General features: G+C 42.0%; 1 protein-coding gene across 1 annotated transcript in view; it reads left to right on the top strand.

The window, feature by feature from the left end:
- The window catches only part of evi5l (ecotropic viral integration site 5 like), a gene marked incomplete at its 3' end in the record, with an annotated part of 38,771 nt that extends 22,707 nt beyond the window's left edge, over window positions 1–16,064 (top strand). The window contains exons 16-21 of the mRNA XM_079999527.1: window positions 617–763; window positions 1,940–2,035; window positions 2,768–2,863; window positions 5,766–6,080; window positions 14,175–14,340; window positions 15,886–16,064. Of these exons, the coding sequence (XP_079855653.1) occupies window positions 617–763; window positions 1,940–2,035; window positions 2,768–2,863; window positions 5,766–6,080; window positions 14,175–14,340; window positions 15,886–16,064 (999 nt within the window). The remainder of the gene's footprint in view (window positions 1–616; window positions 764–1,939; window positions 2,036–2,767; window positions 2,864–5,765; window positions 6,081–14,174; window positions 14,341–15,885) is intronic.

Genomic DNA, 16,064 nt, shown 5'->3' with positions numbered 1-16,064 from the left:
CTAAGTCAGGCAGACAGACAGACAGACAGGCAGTCAGTTATGTATTTATTTGTTTGTTTATTTGTTTTCACCCATATACCCAATTATTTGCATATGGATATACACATATGTGTAAAACACTGACTTACTCACTTTCCACTCCAGAAGTGATTTTGGATCCTTTTTGAGCTCGTCACTGGCGAACGAGTCGTTCATACTGAACAATTTTTTTAAATGACTCAGAAGTTTGGAATCTCTCCAGCAAAATCGTTTTTTTTGTTTGTTTCATTCTAGACGGCAGCATGGCACACAGACACTGACGGTGACTCAGTCTCGACTCTCAATTTGCGAATGAAAAGAGTTGCCAACAAGCTCCTTAAGTTTAGATTCAGTGAGTGGTTAAGACAAGAGAGAGAGAGAGAGAGAGTGAAAGGGTGTGAGTAAATCCCGGACTCGCGTTCATAAAAAAAACAAAACTACTGTGGAATAAATTAACGTGAAAAAAGGTCAAGGCATCGGGGGTAATTCAAATCAAATGTGACTGAGTCCCACTTTCCAATCCACCGAAATGAAGAATTGTGACAGAAATAACGATTCTTCTAACAATTCCATTCATTTCCTTTTTTTATTTTTGCAGAACCAGATCCACAGTAAGCTGATCGGACGCTGCGAGCAGGAACGCTCCGCCCTCCAGGACCGTTTGCAGATGCTAGCCAATCAGAACAAGGGCCTCCAGACCCAGCTCAGCGAGATGAAGAGGAAACAGGCCGAGTCCGACTGCAAGGTGAGGGCGGAGGGAGAGGGCAGATGGGGTGGAGAGGATGGACAACTAAAGTGGAGAATGAGGAGAAGACATAGAAAGAGAGAGAGCGAGACAGAGAGAGAGAGAGAAGGGACAACTGTGTTTAAAAGATAGGAGTAATCACAGGTGGACTATGAGACGCTGGGCCCCTGGGCAGAAGTCTTCTAGTTCAGTTTGCTGGTCTGGAGCGGGGACCATGTTACATGACTCAGGGGACCCTATTCAGACAAGATCAGGATTGGAAAACATCTTGAGGTCTTCATCAACCATGACTTTACATTATGATTGTGTGGCAATAGATGTAAAGTTAGTGGCATTTTCGCACCGCAGGAACTTCTGCATAGTTCTCAGAACTTTTGGAGGAACCGCCTTGGCACTACAGGAACTAGGAACGCCTGTAGTTCTTAGAACCCAGTTTTGAGGAACTTTTTTAGCTGCTACCTCAGGGCAGGGACTAACCTGCACAAGAGGAACCTTCAGTGACGTAAGTGCACGGTGATTGGTCCAGAAGTAGGTGCACGGTCCCTCGCCGGTCCCACAGGCCGTGGGTGGGGACTGGCCCACGTACACTCAGCGGTAATATAAAAAAATAACAATAAAAATAAAAAGCAATAAAAATATTTATTTTATTGTAGATGTATTTATTGAATTTATTTTCTTTTCTGACTTTATTTGAATGAATTAACGTGTGCCCCGTAATTCCCGTGCACTGTCCCGATGCATGCCTGTGCCTTACGAAGGTTGGAACAAACTTTTAAATTACGTCTTCTAGATCTAATATGAGTGAAGATCCAGCAACCGGATTGTTTAGTTCTCGCCTCAAATTTGTCCAGAAACAGATTTTAGTAGACTGATAAGGGGAAATCAGTGAAAGTCAATACAACACGGAAGTCGCGCTGAAACCCTGTTTGTTTCCGCGTCAGAGTCCCAGTGCAGTGCCAATACAACCTGAAAATAATCCCTTGAAGGTATCTAACTCTCGGGGAAAACCTCCCCAGTTCCTAGTTCCCCTCAGGGAGTCCCCAGAACTGTTCGGTGCGAAAATGCCTATTCATGCGTCAGGCTCTGGCTTAGGGGCCCCCCCACCAAGCTTGTGGGCCCCTGGGCCGTGCACTTAATAAAATAAGCATTTCCCCCTCTCTGTTCTGTCTGATACAGAGTAAAGAAGAGGTCATGGCAGTGAGGCTACGGGAGGCTGACAGCATGGCTGCCATGGCTGAGCTCAGACAGAAGATTGCCGAATTAGAAATACAGGTGTGTGTGTGTGTGTGTGTGTGTGTGTGTGTGTGTGTGTGTGTGTGTGTGTGTGTGTGTGTGTGTGTGTGCGCATGCGTGCGTGCGTGTGTGCGTGCATGTTCCTGTCTGCGAAGCCGCCTCTTTTTGTTTGAACGGTTATCGACTGTACATTGTTCTGTTTTCTATCTCAGGTTTTACACAATGAATATACAGTATGTACTGTAGAAATGCAAATGGATAAATAGCATTCAACTTGAAAAAGGAATACAATCCAATACAATCAGCGAGGTTTACTTCATTGATCATCGGGCCGCTTGTAGATGAATACACCCACTTATTAGTTTTTTCTGTGAAAGCGAAAGCGTGATGGATTACTGTCGTGCTTCTCACGCAACACGTGAGTTTCATACCACGAAATACGTCACGGTACGAAGTGTTTCATGCGCTGTTTTGAGAATATTGAGAGACATCAATGATGACGCTAAAGCCATTTTGTCACATCGTTATCAACAAATAACTTAAATAAGATTAGATATAAAAATGTAATAATATTAGATTAATATTAGATGAATCCACAGTCAATGTAATATAATGAAAGTGACTCTTAAATGTGTATGTTTTTGCATGTCTGTTTCTGGGGCTTGCTTTGGTGTGTGTGTGTGTGTGTGTGTGTGTGTGTGTGTGTGTGTGTGTGTGTGTGTGTGTGTGTGTGTGTGTGTGTGTGTGTGTGTGTGTGGTTACGTTCTGCAGAAGGAGGAAGGACTGATCCAGGGTCAGCTAAACCACTCAGACTCCCGACAGTACATCAACCAGCTCAGGGACCAAATCGCTGAGCTCAAGAACGAGGTGTTATGCCAACACACACACACACACACACACACACACACACACACACACACACACACACACACACACACACACACACGCACACACGCACACACAGACACACGTCTGTAGCTCTCTAACCACAGCAGTAGATCGACAGTCCTGTCACCCACACGCCACTGCAGAACTGACATTGTTTCCAGTCCAACAAGCCACAGAAACGGTCTTTTCTTGTCAGTGCATGAGAGTCATCTGGGGTTTGCTCATTCAGAGAGAGAGTGCGTGACTAGCACTGAGGTGTTTGTTTTCCTCCCCCATCTGCCCTTCACCGGGTCTTTCCTTGGCACTTCCGCGCTGTTCGAACAAAACCCCAGGGAGCCCGCAGGGAGTAGGCACACTATGCTTTGGCTTTACCAACCAGTAGTACCGGAGTATTGGCTGCATTTGCACACAGTTAGCGTGATTTGAGATTGGGTCTTGTTTTATATGAATGATGAGTGATCACGATACACTGGCGCTGTAGAATTCACTGACAGTAAATGTTATGTTGCTATGTACTGTAAACGGTATGATCCCAGGGCATCACTGACAGGGGGAAATTATGTTGGAATTTGGAGTTTTGAATGCTACGTGCGATTTGTTTTCTCATCCACGAGATCCACAATTTCTTATTTGTCCCGTGCAGTCGTACAAGTAAGGTGCAAAAAAATGATAAAGAGACTGAAAAGTCAAATAATATAAAAAAGATATTAGAAAGAAATGCAATAAACACCTCTCAATCAGAAAAAAAATACGTACAGGGACCAAAAATATAAGCAAAAAATTATATAGGCGTAAAGATATGAGCGAAAAAATTAATCCGTAATCAAAATAAATAAGTATATATGAATGTACAGTAAATTACTATATATAAAAATTACCATTGTTATAAAGATAGTGTTAGTGTATAATACTATTATTATTATTATTTTTAATAATAATTATAACAATATATAATCATAATAGTAATTATTATTTACTGTTATTGTTGTATGTACATATATATAGATTAAGTGTCATATATACAGTGCCGTGCAAAGATTTTTAGGCACTTGTGAAAAAATGCTGTAAAGTAAGGATGCTTTCAAAAATATGAATTTTTATTTATCAATTAACGACGTACAAAGTGCGGTAAACAGAAAAATACCTTGATCTCATCAATATTTGGTGTGACCACCCTTTGCCTTTAAAACAATACCATTTCTCCTAGGTACAATTGCACACAGTTTTCTTAGGTAGTTGTTTATGACTGGCTGTATGTTTGGGGCCGTTGTCATGCTACAGACATATTAACACTCGAATGCAGACGATATAAAATAACCGTCTCAGACAAATGTTTTTGTGCAAGATCTAAAGTGCTTAAAACTTTTGCACAGTACTGTATAGATATATAGTATATAAATCAACCTTCACAATGAAAAATATTATTACAATAATGGCACAGTAAATAAATATGACCAGAGAGAGAGAGATAGCACCTCCTTTCAAATACAAATAAAAAAGTGAAACCCCATCCATCCACGACTCAATGCGTGCAGCCAATGGCAGGAAATCTGCGCAGAGGAAGTGATTTTTTTTTTTACACTTCACCAAATCAAGCCACATGATATGCAGGGAACCAACAAACATTTTGATAATATATACTGTATAAGTGGGATGTCAACGTGGAATTGGAGTACATGAAGGGAATATAGTTACTGGGGAGGGGTTGAGATGCTTTAGAATCTAACACCATAGTGACAACGATTTTATGTGTGTGGGTGTGTGTGTGTGTGTATGTGTGTGTGTGTCTGTGTGTGTGTCTGCAGAGTGGGGGGATGTTCAGACGTCGTAACATTTCCACTGGTGTACCACAGCGCCCCCACCCCCATAGCGGGGGCAGGGGGCCTGAGATTTGTCAACAGCCAGTGCGGTGCGTGTAAACATAGCACTGAAAGTGTTTCCACACACTCACATGTGTGTGTGAATGCAACATCAACCGCTGCGCCGTCGGTCGCACCGGGGATGGAAGAAGCAAACTGCATTTTATCTGGTTCATCATGAGGGCTTCTATCCACCACGCACGCTGAGAGACCACAGCTGCTCTGATTTGGTTGAAAAGTTTTCTGCCCCCAGTTGGTGAACCGCTCTTTCCCAGGACCACAGCTGTGAGCAGGCTCATCGCAAACCTTTTCAGAGATTATTTTGATACCCGACGAGGTTTTTTTTTTTTCGACCCACTCCGAGCCAACGCATGACCCCTTCAAACGACATCAGTCGTGGCGTTCATATTTTACAAGAATGTTTTAACCGTCACATCACGCCAATGTCAGTCGTGAGCACCTCTGGCGAGGTAGAGGTGACAGTGTTGCGTACTTGGCTACAACTGGTCAATTTACTTGCACGTACTCCACATATTTGTCGGGGATTCTTTATCTCGCGGTGTTACTGGGAGGTGGAAATGGAAATGTCGTTGTCTTATCTGGGGGAGCGGTGTTCTTCACATACGTAGCTTTGGGCTTTAGCATTTTAGTTTTAAGTTCGGATAGATAATGGCAACCTTCAAAGGGTCTACATTTTATGTTCTGCTCGGAAAGCAAAAGTGGATTAGAAAAGTGTGCAAAAATGTTGCTTTCATAATGTGTATTTTTATATTCATTTGGGAGAATAGCATGGACTGGTGGCAGCAGTATTGCAGAATAATTTCAATAGCGTGAATTGATGCCAGTTGATAGTTGATAATTGAAAGCATACATGCTTTCAAAAAGGCAACGAATCAACCAACAAGAGATTTAAAACAGATGACCTTTCACCTGGAGGCAGAGGAACACGATGCACAGCGGCTAGCGTCAGTCGAGCGTCCCTTTCACTTGTTAACAGCGCGGCCCTTTTCACCTTTTTGCAGGTCAGGCAGCTGCGCAGCCAGAAGGCAGCGCCCCGGGGAGGCGGCACCACCAACTACCAGGACCTGTGCCTGGCCAGCCCAGCCTCGGCGGAGGGCGACTACCTGAGCTCGGATGAGGACCTGCTGCCGAGCCCGCTGCCCCCCGATGCCCTGTACCCAGCGTTGCCCGGCGGGCCCTGCCACAACTCGGGCCGCCTGGACAGCGAGGGCAGCACGGACAGCGAGCCAGAGGAGCCAGTGCAGACGGACTCCCAGCAGCAGCAGCAGCAGCAGCAGCAGCAGCAGCAGCTGTACGGCAGCATGATGTGTGCCGAGGCATTGGACAACTGAGAGCCCCGAGTTTGGTGTAGGAGGTGTCGGGGGTGTCGAGGGAGTTTGGGAGGATCATCAAGAGTAAAGGGGGCCGGGTGGCAATTCGACAATATCATTCATTGACTTTCAGTGGCGTCGGCGAGATGACTTTTCGATGCAAGGTTTGAAATACAAGAGTTTCCATTTGGAACAACCTCCAGTCCATCAAAAGTGCAGATCTTTACGTTACCACATAGTTCAATGGGATGAACCTGGATTTTGGGAATGAACAACGAACATGGAATTCTTCCCCAATCGCCCCGCGAAGACCACTATATACTGTTTTTTGGTATCGAGCGAAAGACAAAGCCGGGAACAAGTGCCACTTTGAGCTGCTGGGATTGCGTTATCCTACTCCATCCGCCCCTTCCACCACTGCTCTTCTCCCCCTCTTGGACACTCCTCCTGCGAACGCCATTGGGGGCTTCAGCCGAACGTCACCCCATGCCCGGTCCCAGTCGAGGGCTCATTTCATTCATTCCCTTCCCATTCACTGTGGAAACAGTGTATGACCCTGAAAGGGAGATCAACTCAGAGCTCCTCCCTCTCCGTTTGTACAAGTGTGAGTCCACGACAAAGGACGGACACGAAAACCCATTGCTGCACACACACACACGCACACACACACACACACACACACACACACACACACACACACACACACACACACACACACACACAACCGCACCGCATCCACACACACACAAACACGAAACAGGAGCTGAGGCCCCCGCACTAGGCAAGGCGGTCCGGACCGGAGACTTGAGACTCCTGGGTACGCCCGAAACTGTGAATGTGAAAGCGCAGAAAGAGCCGTATTAAAGATGCAACAGAAAACTGAGAGGTGAGGCGATGGACGGACCGCTGAGGATTCTGGGTCCTGAACTTTGAAATGCCGGCAGATATCGATCACTTTCACTGAACGGTGTCGATTTGGACTGTTAAAGTAATTAGTCGTAATTGATTGTCATTGATAAGTAATGGCATATAATCCAATTTTCTCAGAGATCCCTAACATGCTTCCTTGTGGCAAAAAGGCAGAAAATCAATTTTCTTTGATGGCTTGCATGTTTGATCTGGCCCTGGTGATGAAATCTTTGCCCCCGAGATTTTCGCAGATTCCGTATTTAAAACCTCGGACCGATCGGTGCACCCCGAAAAACAATGAATGCAACGTGATGAATCTTCCGCAACCTTGGTGGATAGGCGAGTGTCCCTAGAACGGAAAGAGTCCGGTGGGTTCCCGGGGTCGGCTTGCTTCTTTCATTTGCCCACGTCCATTCCGTGAAGCCAAACGCCGGGCCTTGGAATCACACCGCAGCCGCCGGTTTCACCCGTCAGCTCACCTCTCAGCAGAACGGCAGGGAACAGAGAGCGAGAGAAAGAGAAAGAGAGAGACAGAGAGAGAGAGAGAGAGAGGGCGAGGGGCGGGGGCGCGGCGCAAGGACTCGTGCGCTTCGATATCGTAGGGGATGTCCTTAGACGGCATTCAGAAGCAATTACTTCACAATTTACCATACTTACTATGTGTGTTGTCTGTGTCTCTGCCTTGCAAAACGGAAAGAAGAAAAAAAAAAAACAAGGCAGACAACGTATTACCACGGTGCATGTCCGAAAATATCCACCACGACGCGTGGGAAGTATGAAAAATAGAACATTGCCAAATCTTTCTTCTTCTTTTTTTTCTTTTAGTATTTATATGTTTTTAATTTATTTTGATATGTTTTATTTTTTTATATGTGTGTATGGAAAATATATCTATGGAGGTCCAGGTAGAGGCCAAACTCGCGACGTTGGTTCATCTCCCACTGTCCTTTGTGCCAACCAGACAGCATGCTGCTATCTTTATAATGTTATTTTATCATATTATTGTGTGGTTTTTTTTTGTTTCGTTGTTTTTTCTGTAAGTTCATCTACCCCCTAGGTACCGATAAAGACTTTTTTTTTTTTTTTTTTTTTCTTTTAACAAGAACTTATCATATTCAACATGTCCTATCTAACCTTCTATGGTTCATCCCCTAAAAACCTCAAACATCACAGCTCCCCTGTCGGGTTTCTAGGGTAGAAGTCGAGATGTGGGGGAAATAATTCATGTTGATCTGGTGAATACGTGTTGCGGTTTACGCCGGTACCTCGTACGCAGATGGCATTTCAAAGTAAAAGCGCTGACAGATATTTATTTGACGTGAATAAGTCACAGAGTTGAATCAGTGAGTGGACGTCCATCCTGTGAAGGTGCCAAGACAAGATAAATGCTTATGACTGGAGAGAGAGAGTGTGTGTGTGTGTGTGTGTGTGTGTGTGTGTGTGTGTGTGTGTGTGTGTGTGTGTGTGTGTGTGTGTGTGTGTGTGTGTGTGTGTGTGTGTGTGTGTGTGTGTGTGTGTGTGTGTGTGTGTGTGTGTGTGTGTGTGTGAGAGGGGGGCATATTTAACATATCCAACATTGATTTAGTCTTATTAGAAGAGGGTGTGGCAAGAAAATGTTTCAATGTGACACAGAGGTTTATATAGATGGATATATAACTATCACGATCAGTCCAGGAGGGTTAATGCTGAGAAGTCTGAGTCTGTAGAGTTTCATTAAACAAGGTTTGATTTATAGGGAGCGGTTATCTCTGCTTTGTTTTGCACGGCAGAAGAGACAAATCTTCTCCGACTCCTGCTCCTGCTCCTGATATTAAGTGTTGAGAGTATTTTTATGAGGTGGGGAGGGGGGGTGGGGCGCGCAGGATTTTTGCCTCGAGATCTCTTCGGCCAACATGAGCATTTCTGAAGGGCTTCCTCGCAGATAGTTACTACGTGGAACTTCACTATCCTGGCGTTTTTGGTGCGTTTTCTCCCCCCAAGTGCGTCGTAGGGGGGAACGGGGACGTTCCGATTGCTTGCTTTAAATTGAACCTGTAGCCGATTCCGCTGTCGTAACAATTAGGAAACTAAGAGAAGTCACCACTGAGCTAAAGAGGATGTTGGTTTCTGTCGTATTACAAATAACTAACCATTTACTGTACCGCTCTTTAATGCAACGGCCTGGAAATCTATCTCTCAAATCTCTGTACACTCTGTACTCAGCAGATGGAAACTGGTAGAAGTTGCAGGTTATACTGTAGGTGAACTTTCTTTCGTGTCAATTTAAAGGTCATTTTCATTTTAAGTCGAGAGAGTTGCACTTGAATCCGACGAGAAGCCAGATCTGATGGAGCTCATATTGGGGCAAATAAGTTTTGGTCCAAAACCTTCTTCTGTTTCATTGTTGGTTGGTACTTTGGATTTTCCAAATTCTGCCATACAGCTCTGTGTGGCTTCGTTGGGGTTTGTTTTTTTTGGCTTTCTTTAATTCCATTACACAGGGATTTTAACTTAGCGAGATGTGCGTTACTTTAATTTCGCTTGACACGCCACCGAACGCAGCCGTGAACTGCAACTTCAAGCGATGGTGCTCCGGTACAAGCCTCTGTCCCAAGAACAACGCCTGGATAAACTGTGATCAAATGAGTTGATGCGCGTAGATTATTTTGGAATACAGTGTCTCATACCTGTCGTCATGACTACCATCTATGCTGACTAACCTCCCCATGTTAAAAAATCTCCTCAGTGTGGCGGTTGTTGACATACCCTTAATACACCATTATTTAATGATGACCTGGATAACAATAATGAATTTATCTTTGTGTAAGTATATAGTACGAGAATGTACCTGCATTTATAGAGTAAATAATTGAAAGTAATTGAAAGTAGTTTCAATTTAATTAAATTACATTTTCCACTGACATTTGACAATTGACGGTGAAACAGGCCAGTGATCACCGTGCCAGTCTATCCTGACATAAAAGTATGATTCCTATCAAATCAATGTGATATTTTATGAACTTTTAAATCAATGTCATTCACTATCGCAGTTACACAGATTAATTTTTGTTCTCTAAATCATCATTCCAGGTTGATTTTTATTCTGAATGTTTCACAAATGAGATCCGTGCCATAAAAGGTAGGTAGATTGACACACACTACAAGTCCGGTGGTTTAAAAAAAGAACGAGCTTGCCGTCATGGTGAAACCAAAGCGCCCTGAAACTACGAGGAGAAACAAGACATTAGGGCGCCAAAACCAAAAGACATTTCTGTTTTGCAGACACAGTGTTCGTGCAAGCCTCTGATGTACTGTACCCCGAACCCTGCCCACTCCTCTCCTGCGGGAGCTCGGCGGGTGTCATCGCCGAGTATATTAACAAGACAGTGAAGATCCTATGAATAACAAAAATGACTGAGAACAAAATTACATTTCAGTGTTGCTGTATCCCATGACCGATACGAAATAAAAAAAACTTTTTGACACTGCGCCTCGGCAGTTGTCATGTTGTTCGTCTTCGTGGTGATTGCACTTTTTTTTTTTTTTTTTTTTTTTTATTTCTTGGGAAAGGGGTGCATTTATTTTCCAACAATCATTCTGTTTCTTCTGACTGTTTTGTAATCCACGACAGTGTCAACATACGGTCGCATGTCAACACTTTCTCCAGAATTTGCAGCTCAACTCCTCCTCCTCTGCCTGATATAAGTTCTCCCGAAGCTCAACCTGAACCCCTACCTGCCGATCGAGAGTATACAGTAAAAATAGAGGACACTATATACAGTATATAAATATTTATATTTAATCCTTAGCTGGCAGGGTCTTAAAAGCTTAGCTACAGTTAGAAAGATAGCAACTTTTTTTTTTCAACAGACTGCTGTGGAGCAATGGTTGGGCCTGTTGTGAGGAAGCTCTGTGGTCTGTAGTGTCTGTTAAGCTGTTGAGCTCACACACTTCCTCGACACGCACTATGCTCGAGCGGCGGGGCGTTCACCTCTGAAAAGATAAGACTCTCCGAGACCCACATGCAAGTCAATAGAAGTCCCTGTTGTCCCCTGTTCCGATTGTTTTTTTGAGCTCTAGACTCTTAATTAAAGTCTGATTTGCTGGTGGCAAGGTCGGCTCGTGATGATGTCGCCATGGACCGAGAAAGCGTAGCCCGGTAAGCACATGCCCGCTCCATATCTGCAAAGTATTTAAAAGATGAAAGTGTAAACCGCTGCTGTCACTAGATGTGTTCCTTTATATATTTAATAATAAAAAAAAGATTATTATTGTTTTTTTTGTTTTGTTTTTAGTTGTTTTTTTTTTTTTTTTTAACCAAGACACGGGCTGATTCAGGTCCGATTTCATTAAACTAAGTCAATATTTATCCTCTCTCTGAATCTAAATTTACATTATATTATCAAAATGTCTACATTCAACCACATTTATTCTTTTTTTTCCTTTTGTTTGAATATTTTTTGTTGAGCAAATATCTTAAACAGAAAGAGACATTTTGGGTGGGATAGCCATGTGCCGTGGTTACCTTTCACTTTTTCCAGAAATAGTAGAAAACAAAAAAGTGTTCCATACAATTAAAAGGGAGACCTTGTACAGGATCCAGTTCAAACCACTACCTCAAATTAAACTAGTTATTTAATTGCCTTATTAATTAATTAATTGGCCTTGGTCAAGGTCTTCTTTCTCAATCAACTGTGACCTCGACTCCACAGACCTAAAGGCATTGCCATTGCACAATGTATAAACCAAATACGAATGACGTATATAATATACGTCATCCGTTTTAGTATATTTTAATATACTGTATATTAAGATATGCATTGTGTAGAAAGTAGAATATCTTGCATTTTTTTATTTTACTTTTTTTTATTTGACAGTTTAGTTTAAGCTGCAAGCAACTCTAAATCCTTGATCAGTACATACAGTATATTGATATTTAATATGTTTATTGACATAATTGCAATACTTGAACTTGAATATGGCTCTAGTGATGATGCATTATTCTGTGGTAGTGGTACATTTGAGTCAATTCACTTCTATTCAATTCATTCATTCATTCATCTTAACAATGCCCTTTCTTTTGATTCTAGTTGGCCGTGTCCATTGGTCTGTCCTCGTTCCCCGACATTATGCCTCGTTCGTTCCTAGTAAAGCGAGGGAGCCTTTTCCAGCAGCGCCCGGCGTCGACTAGCTCTCGCTGCAGCCCTGCCCTCGTAACACTCAGTAAACACCAAAAGCCCAGGGGGGCCTGGTATACTGCCTTGGAGTACCCCACAGCAAAAACACACAGTAATCGCTCATCGTCTTACACATTATTACTGCCGCAGCCTGTTTCAGCCCGTCAGCCACCCAAGGGTTTTGGTAAGTTATGTGAGGGATACATGTATTTTGGGTTGTTTGGCAGCATGGCAATTTATTATTACGAAAATCATAAGAACTTCTATATTATGTCAATGCACATCAATGTTTGCTTTTGAATAGTCTTATTTTGCCTATTACTACATTAAATTGTATTGACATAGTATGATAGCATATAGTCAAAAATCTCTTGATTTTGAGATTTGAACCCCCTATTTTACGAAATTGAAGGACATACTTTACCAGGATCATTCATTGAGAATAATCTATCTCCTATTTTTATATGAGATTTAAAATTTAATTTTATAATTCTGAAAGAGGATAATAAATAATTTTAAGTAATGTTCACTTTATAGAAATTAGGAACAACAGTAATGATTTGGTGGCTTCTTTGACTGAGCCACAAATCTTATGCTTGTGACATATTATCATTCAATCCAGATCGTATCCTTTAACATACTCGTTGAAACAGCTATCCTATAATTAAAACTGCATCATTTTAAGTGCAACTAATCTAATTTCACTTGTTTTTAGACTGTGACGATGCTGACCCCTGCAGTCCTGACAGTTTACATGCCTCCAGTCCCGCTGGGAAAGACAATGCTCCCCCTAACTTACCCATGGTACAGCCATAGCTCATATTTATCCCAGGATGTTGGGAGGGACCATCAGGTTGAGGGAGTGGGGGGTGGATTTACCACCCTTGAGACACAAGAAGCACAAGGTTCTTTAAGATCAATGTTCCTCAGCAAAGGTATAACTATATATGACGGCAATACTTTCATAATGTAGTTTTCCTACTTGACTAGAGATGGCAATCTTTTATAAAGATTTTTGGAGATACATTGAAACCATCATCAACATCAGTCAGTTTTTTTGTAGGCCACACAATATCATATTTTGCTCATTAGACCAAATTGCCAAACGGAACGATGGGTTTCCTATGAAAGCTTTCTGCAAAGGACATTTTATAGAAGACGTCCAACGTCTCTCGTCCTTACAGACGCTGCCGCCCCTGTGCAGCCTGAAGTCTAAAATCCAAAAGTATCAGAGTTGGAGAGAGCCCCAATCTCCAGTCAAGACACGATACAAGTTGCAAGGGCACAGGCAAGACATGGACTTATCATGTAAGGGAAAGGTAAGCCCCAAAACTCTTTTTAGATTAAACTAAATTTAATTCAATACGTAAATTGTTCAACACACATAACATTTACATTATACATTACATTAGTAATGTACCCAAAAAATAATAACATAATTATGATGATAATATAAATAATAATATTATAATTGTAACAATAATTACAATTATTGAAAAACTCACATTTAACTTTTACCTTGCTGACAAAAAGTGTAAAGTTCATATCTCAAAAAGGAACCATCATAAGTGAGGTTCCTTCCTCTCTTATGATGAGATCCCTGACTACAGTTTGGGAACCCTTGGTTTAAACCAAGGGTAAATAAGACTAATCATCGGTAAAGCCCTATAAAACAACAAACAACACTTGTTCAGAATCTGGACAGATGTTGGGTTATAGCAAAGAAAATTATAGAGGAGGCTAGAGGGAGTTGAAGGTTTTTATGGGTCAAAATGTGGAGAAGTCGTGCCACAGAAGGGTTGCGACAGCAGTGCAAAATGACAATGAAAAGAAGTATAACTCTTCCTGGGGAAGTTAAACCATCATTTACTTTTGAGAAACGTACCACTCTGCTGCAGCTTCTCACTGTGCTTAAGTGCAGTCTTACAGGGCAAGCTTAACAGAAAACCTTAATATCTACTTTGCGCAAACAATAAATTAATCATAGGGATTTTATATTGTTACCGATACCAAACTGCTGTGTTTGTGTCCCTAGGAGAAAACGTTTGGCTGCACGGTGTGCGGCAAAGAGTTTAAGCGCTCGTCCACTCTCTCCACTCACCTGCTCATCCACTCCGACACCAGGCCCTACCCCTGCCAGTACTGTGGCAAGAGGTTTCACCAGAAGTCCGACATGAAGAAACACACCTTCATACACACTGGTGAGTGCTGGTTAACAACACTTTTAGACCTGCATATTGTAAAAAAAAAAAAAAAAGTGAAAGTATACTATATAATTGGGTGAGTAGTTTCTGCAAATGGCCTTTAATGGCTTGTATTACAACTGCTGCAAATATATTATGTCTATGTGTGTCTAGGCCGACAGCATTTTAGTTGTAGATAACTGCATTGCTGGCATGGCTGCTTAAATAGCTATGCATCATTTGTCTAACACTTTCTAACATTCATTTAAACATGACATCACATGAGAACAAGACAATATGTTTATTATATTAAAAAGCACTTCCAATCATGGCTCAGATACAAAATCAGGGGCTTTAAAATAGGGTCATCTTGTGTTTATTTGTTTGTTTATTTGTGTATATATATACACACACGCACACACACATATATACAAACACATACATACATACATATATACAGTATATAGATATTTACACACATACATACATACATATATAAGTATATAGATATATACACACATACATATATATACATATATACATACACATACATATAATGTATATACATATATGTATAAATGTGTATATACAGGTACTTAACAACCGACCTGTTTAATGACCGTTCGGACTTACAACTAGCTCTCTGACCGGCCTTTATTGTGCGCTGTGTACAATACTAGGCATGCGCAGTGTGCATGGTGTCTCAGCGTGAAGCATCTCATCGTGCATCATCCTTTATATCCTATAAACACTCTATATACTATATAAACTACATATACTATATACACTATATATACTGTATACACTATATACACTATATATGTAGACTGTATATACACTATATATACTATATATACTATATACACCATATTTACTGTATACACTATAGACACTATAAATACTATATACACTATATACACTATATACACCGTATACATCTCATCTCATCACCGTTCTCAGTCTCGTTCCCGCAGTCTGTCAGTATTCACTACACTAGCGTTCGCAAAAGCCACGCCCCCTTACCGTGAAATAAAAGGGGTACTCGCTTAACGACCTGATCCTAGGAACGGAACTCGGTCATTAAGTGAGGAGTACCTGTATATACATACATACATACATACTTACATACATACATACACACATACATACATACATACATACGATTCCCGCCTGGAGTGCTGTTGGCACCACGCTCCGGAGGGTGTCTCCTGATTAGGGTCCTTTCTGTGTGGAGTTTGCATGTTCTCCCCATGCTCACATGAGGTTTCCTCCATATAACATCATAAGAACTCCCACTAAAAACATGCACAATGTAATGCAAACTTCTATGCAGGGAATAACTTTTTTTCATCAGTATTGTTGCTTAGCGGATAGATTTCATTAGATTTAACAGTAATGCGATTACTCATGATTTAGTATTCAAGACAAAAAAACATTTAAGGTCATTCATAATTGTCTAAATTGACGAGCGATAATTACCAAATTGTTCATTAAGATCCTCACGCTGACATTATTCTTAAGTGTTGCCCTGAATGCCTTCCATGTTTTGTTTGTCTTTGTCAGGGGAGAAGCCCCACGTCTGCCAGGTGTGCGGCAAGGCCTTCAGCCAGAGCTCCAACCTGATCACCCATTGTCGCAAGCACAGCTGGAGCCGCCCCTACCACTGCCCGCGCTGCCTGTACGGCTTCCAGCGCAAACCTGAGCTGCGGGAGCACCAGACGCACCACTGCCAATACCACTGA

The sequence above is a fragment of the Zeus faber genome (genome assembly GCF_960531495.2).
Source record: "Zeus faber genome assembly, chromosome: 4".
NCBI classification, from domain to species: Eukaryota; Metazoa; Chordata; class Actinopteri; order Zeiformes; family Zeidae; genus Zeus; species Zeus faber.
Note: the sequence above shows the minus strand (reverse complement) of the source record. Positions and strands in the feature narration are given on the sequence as shown.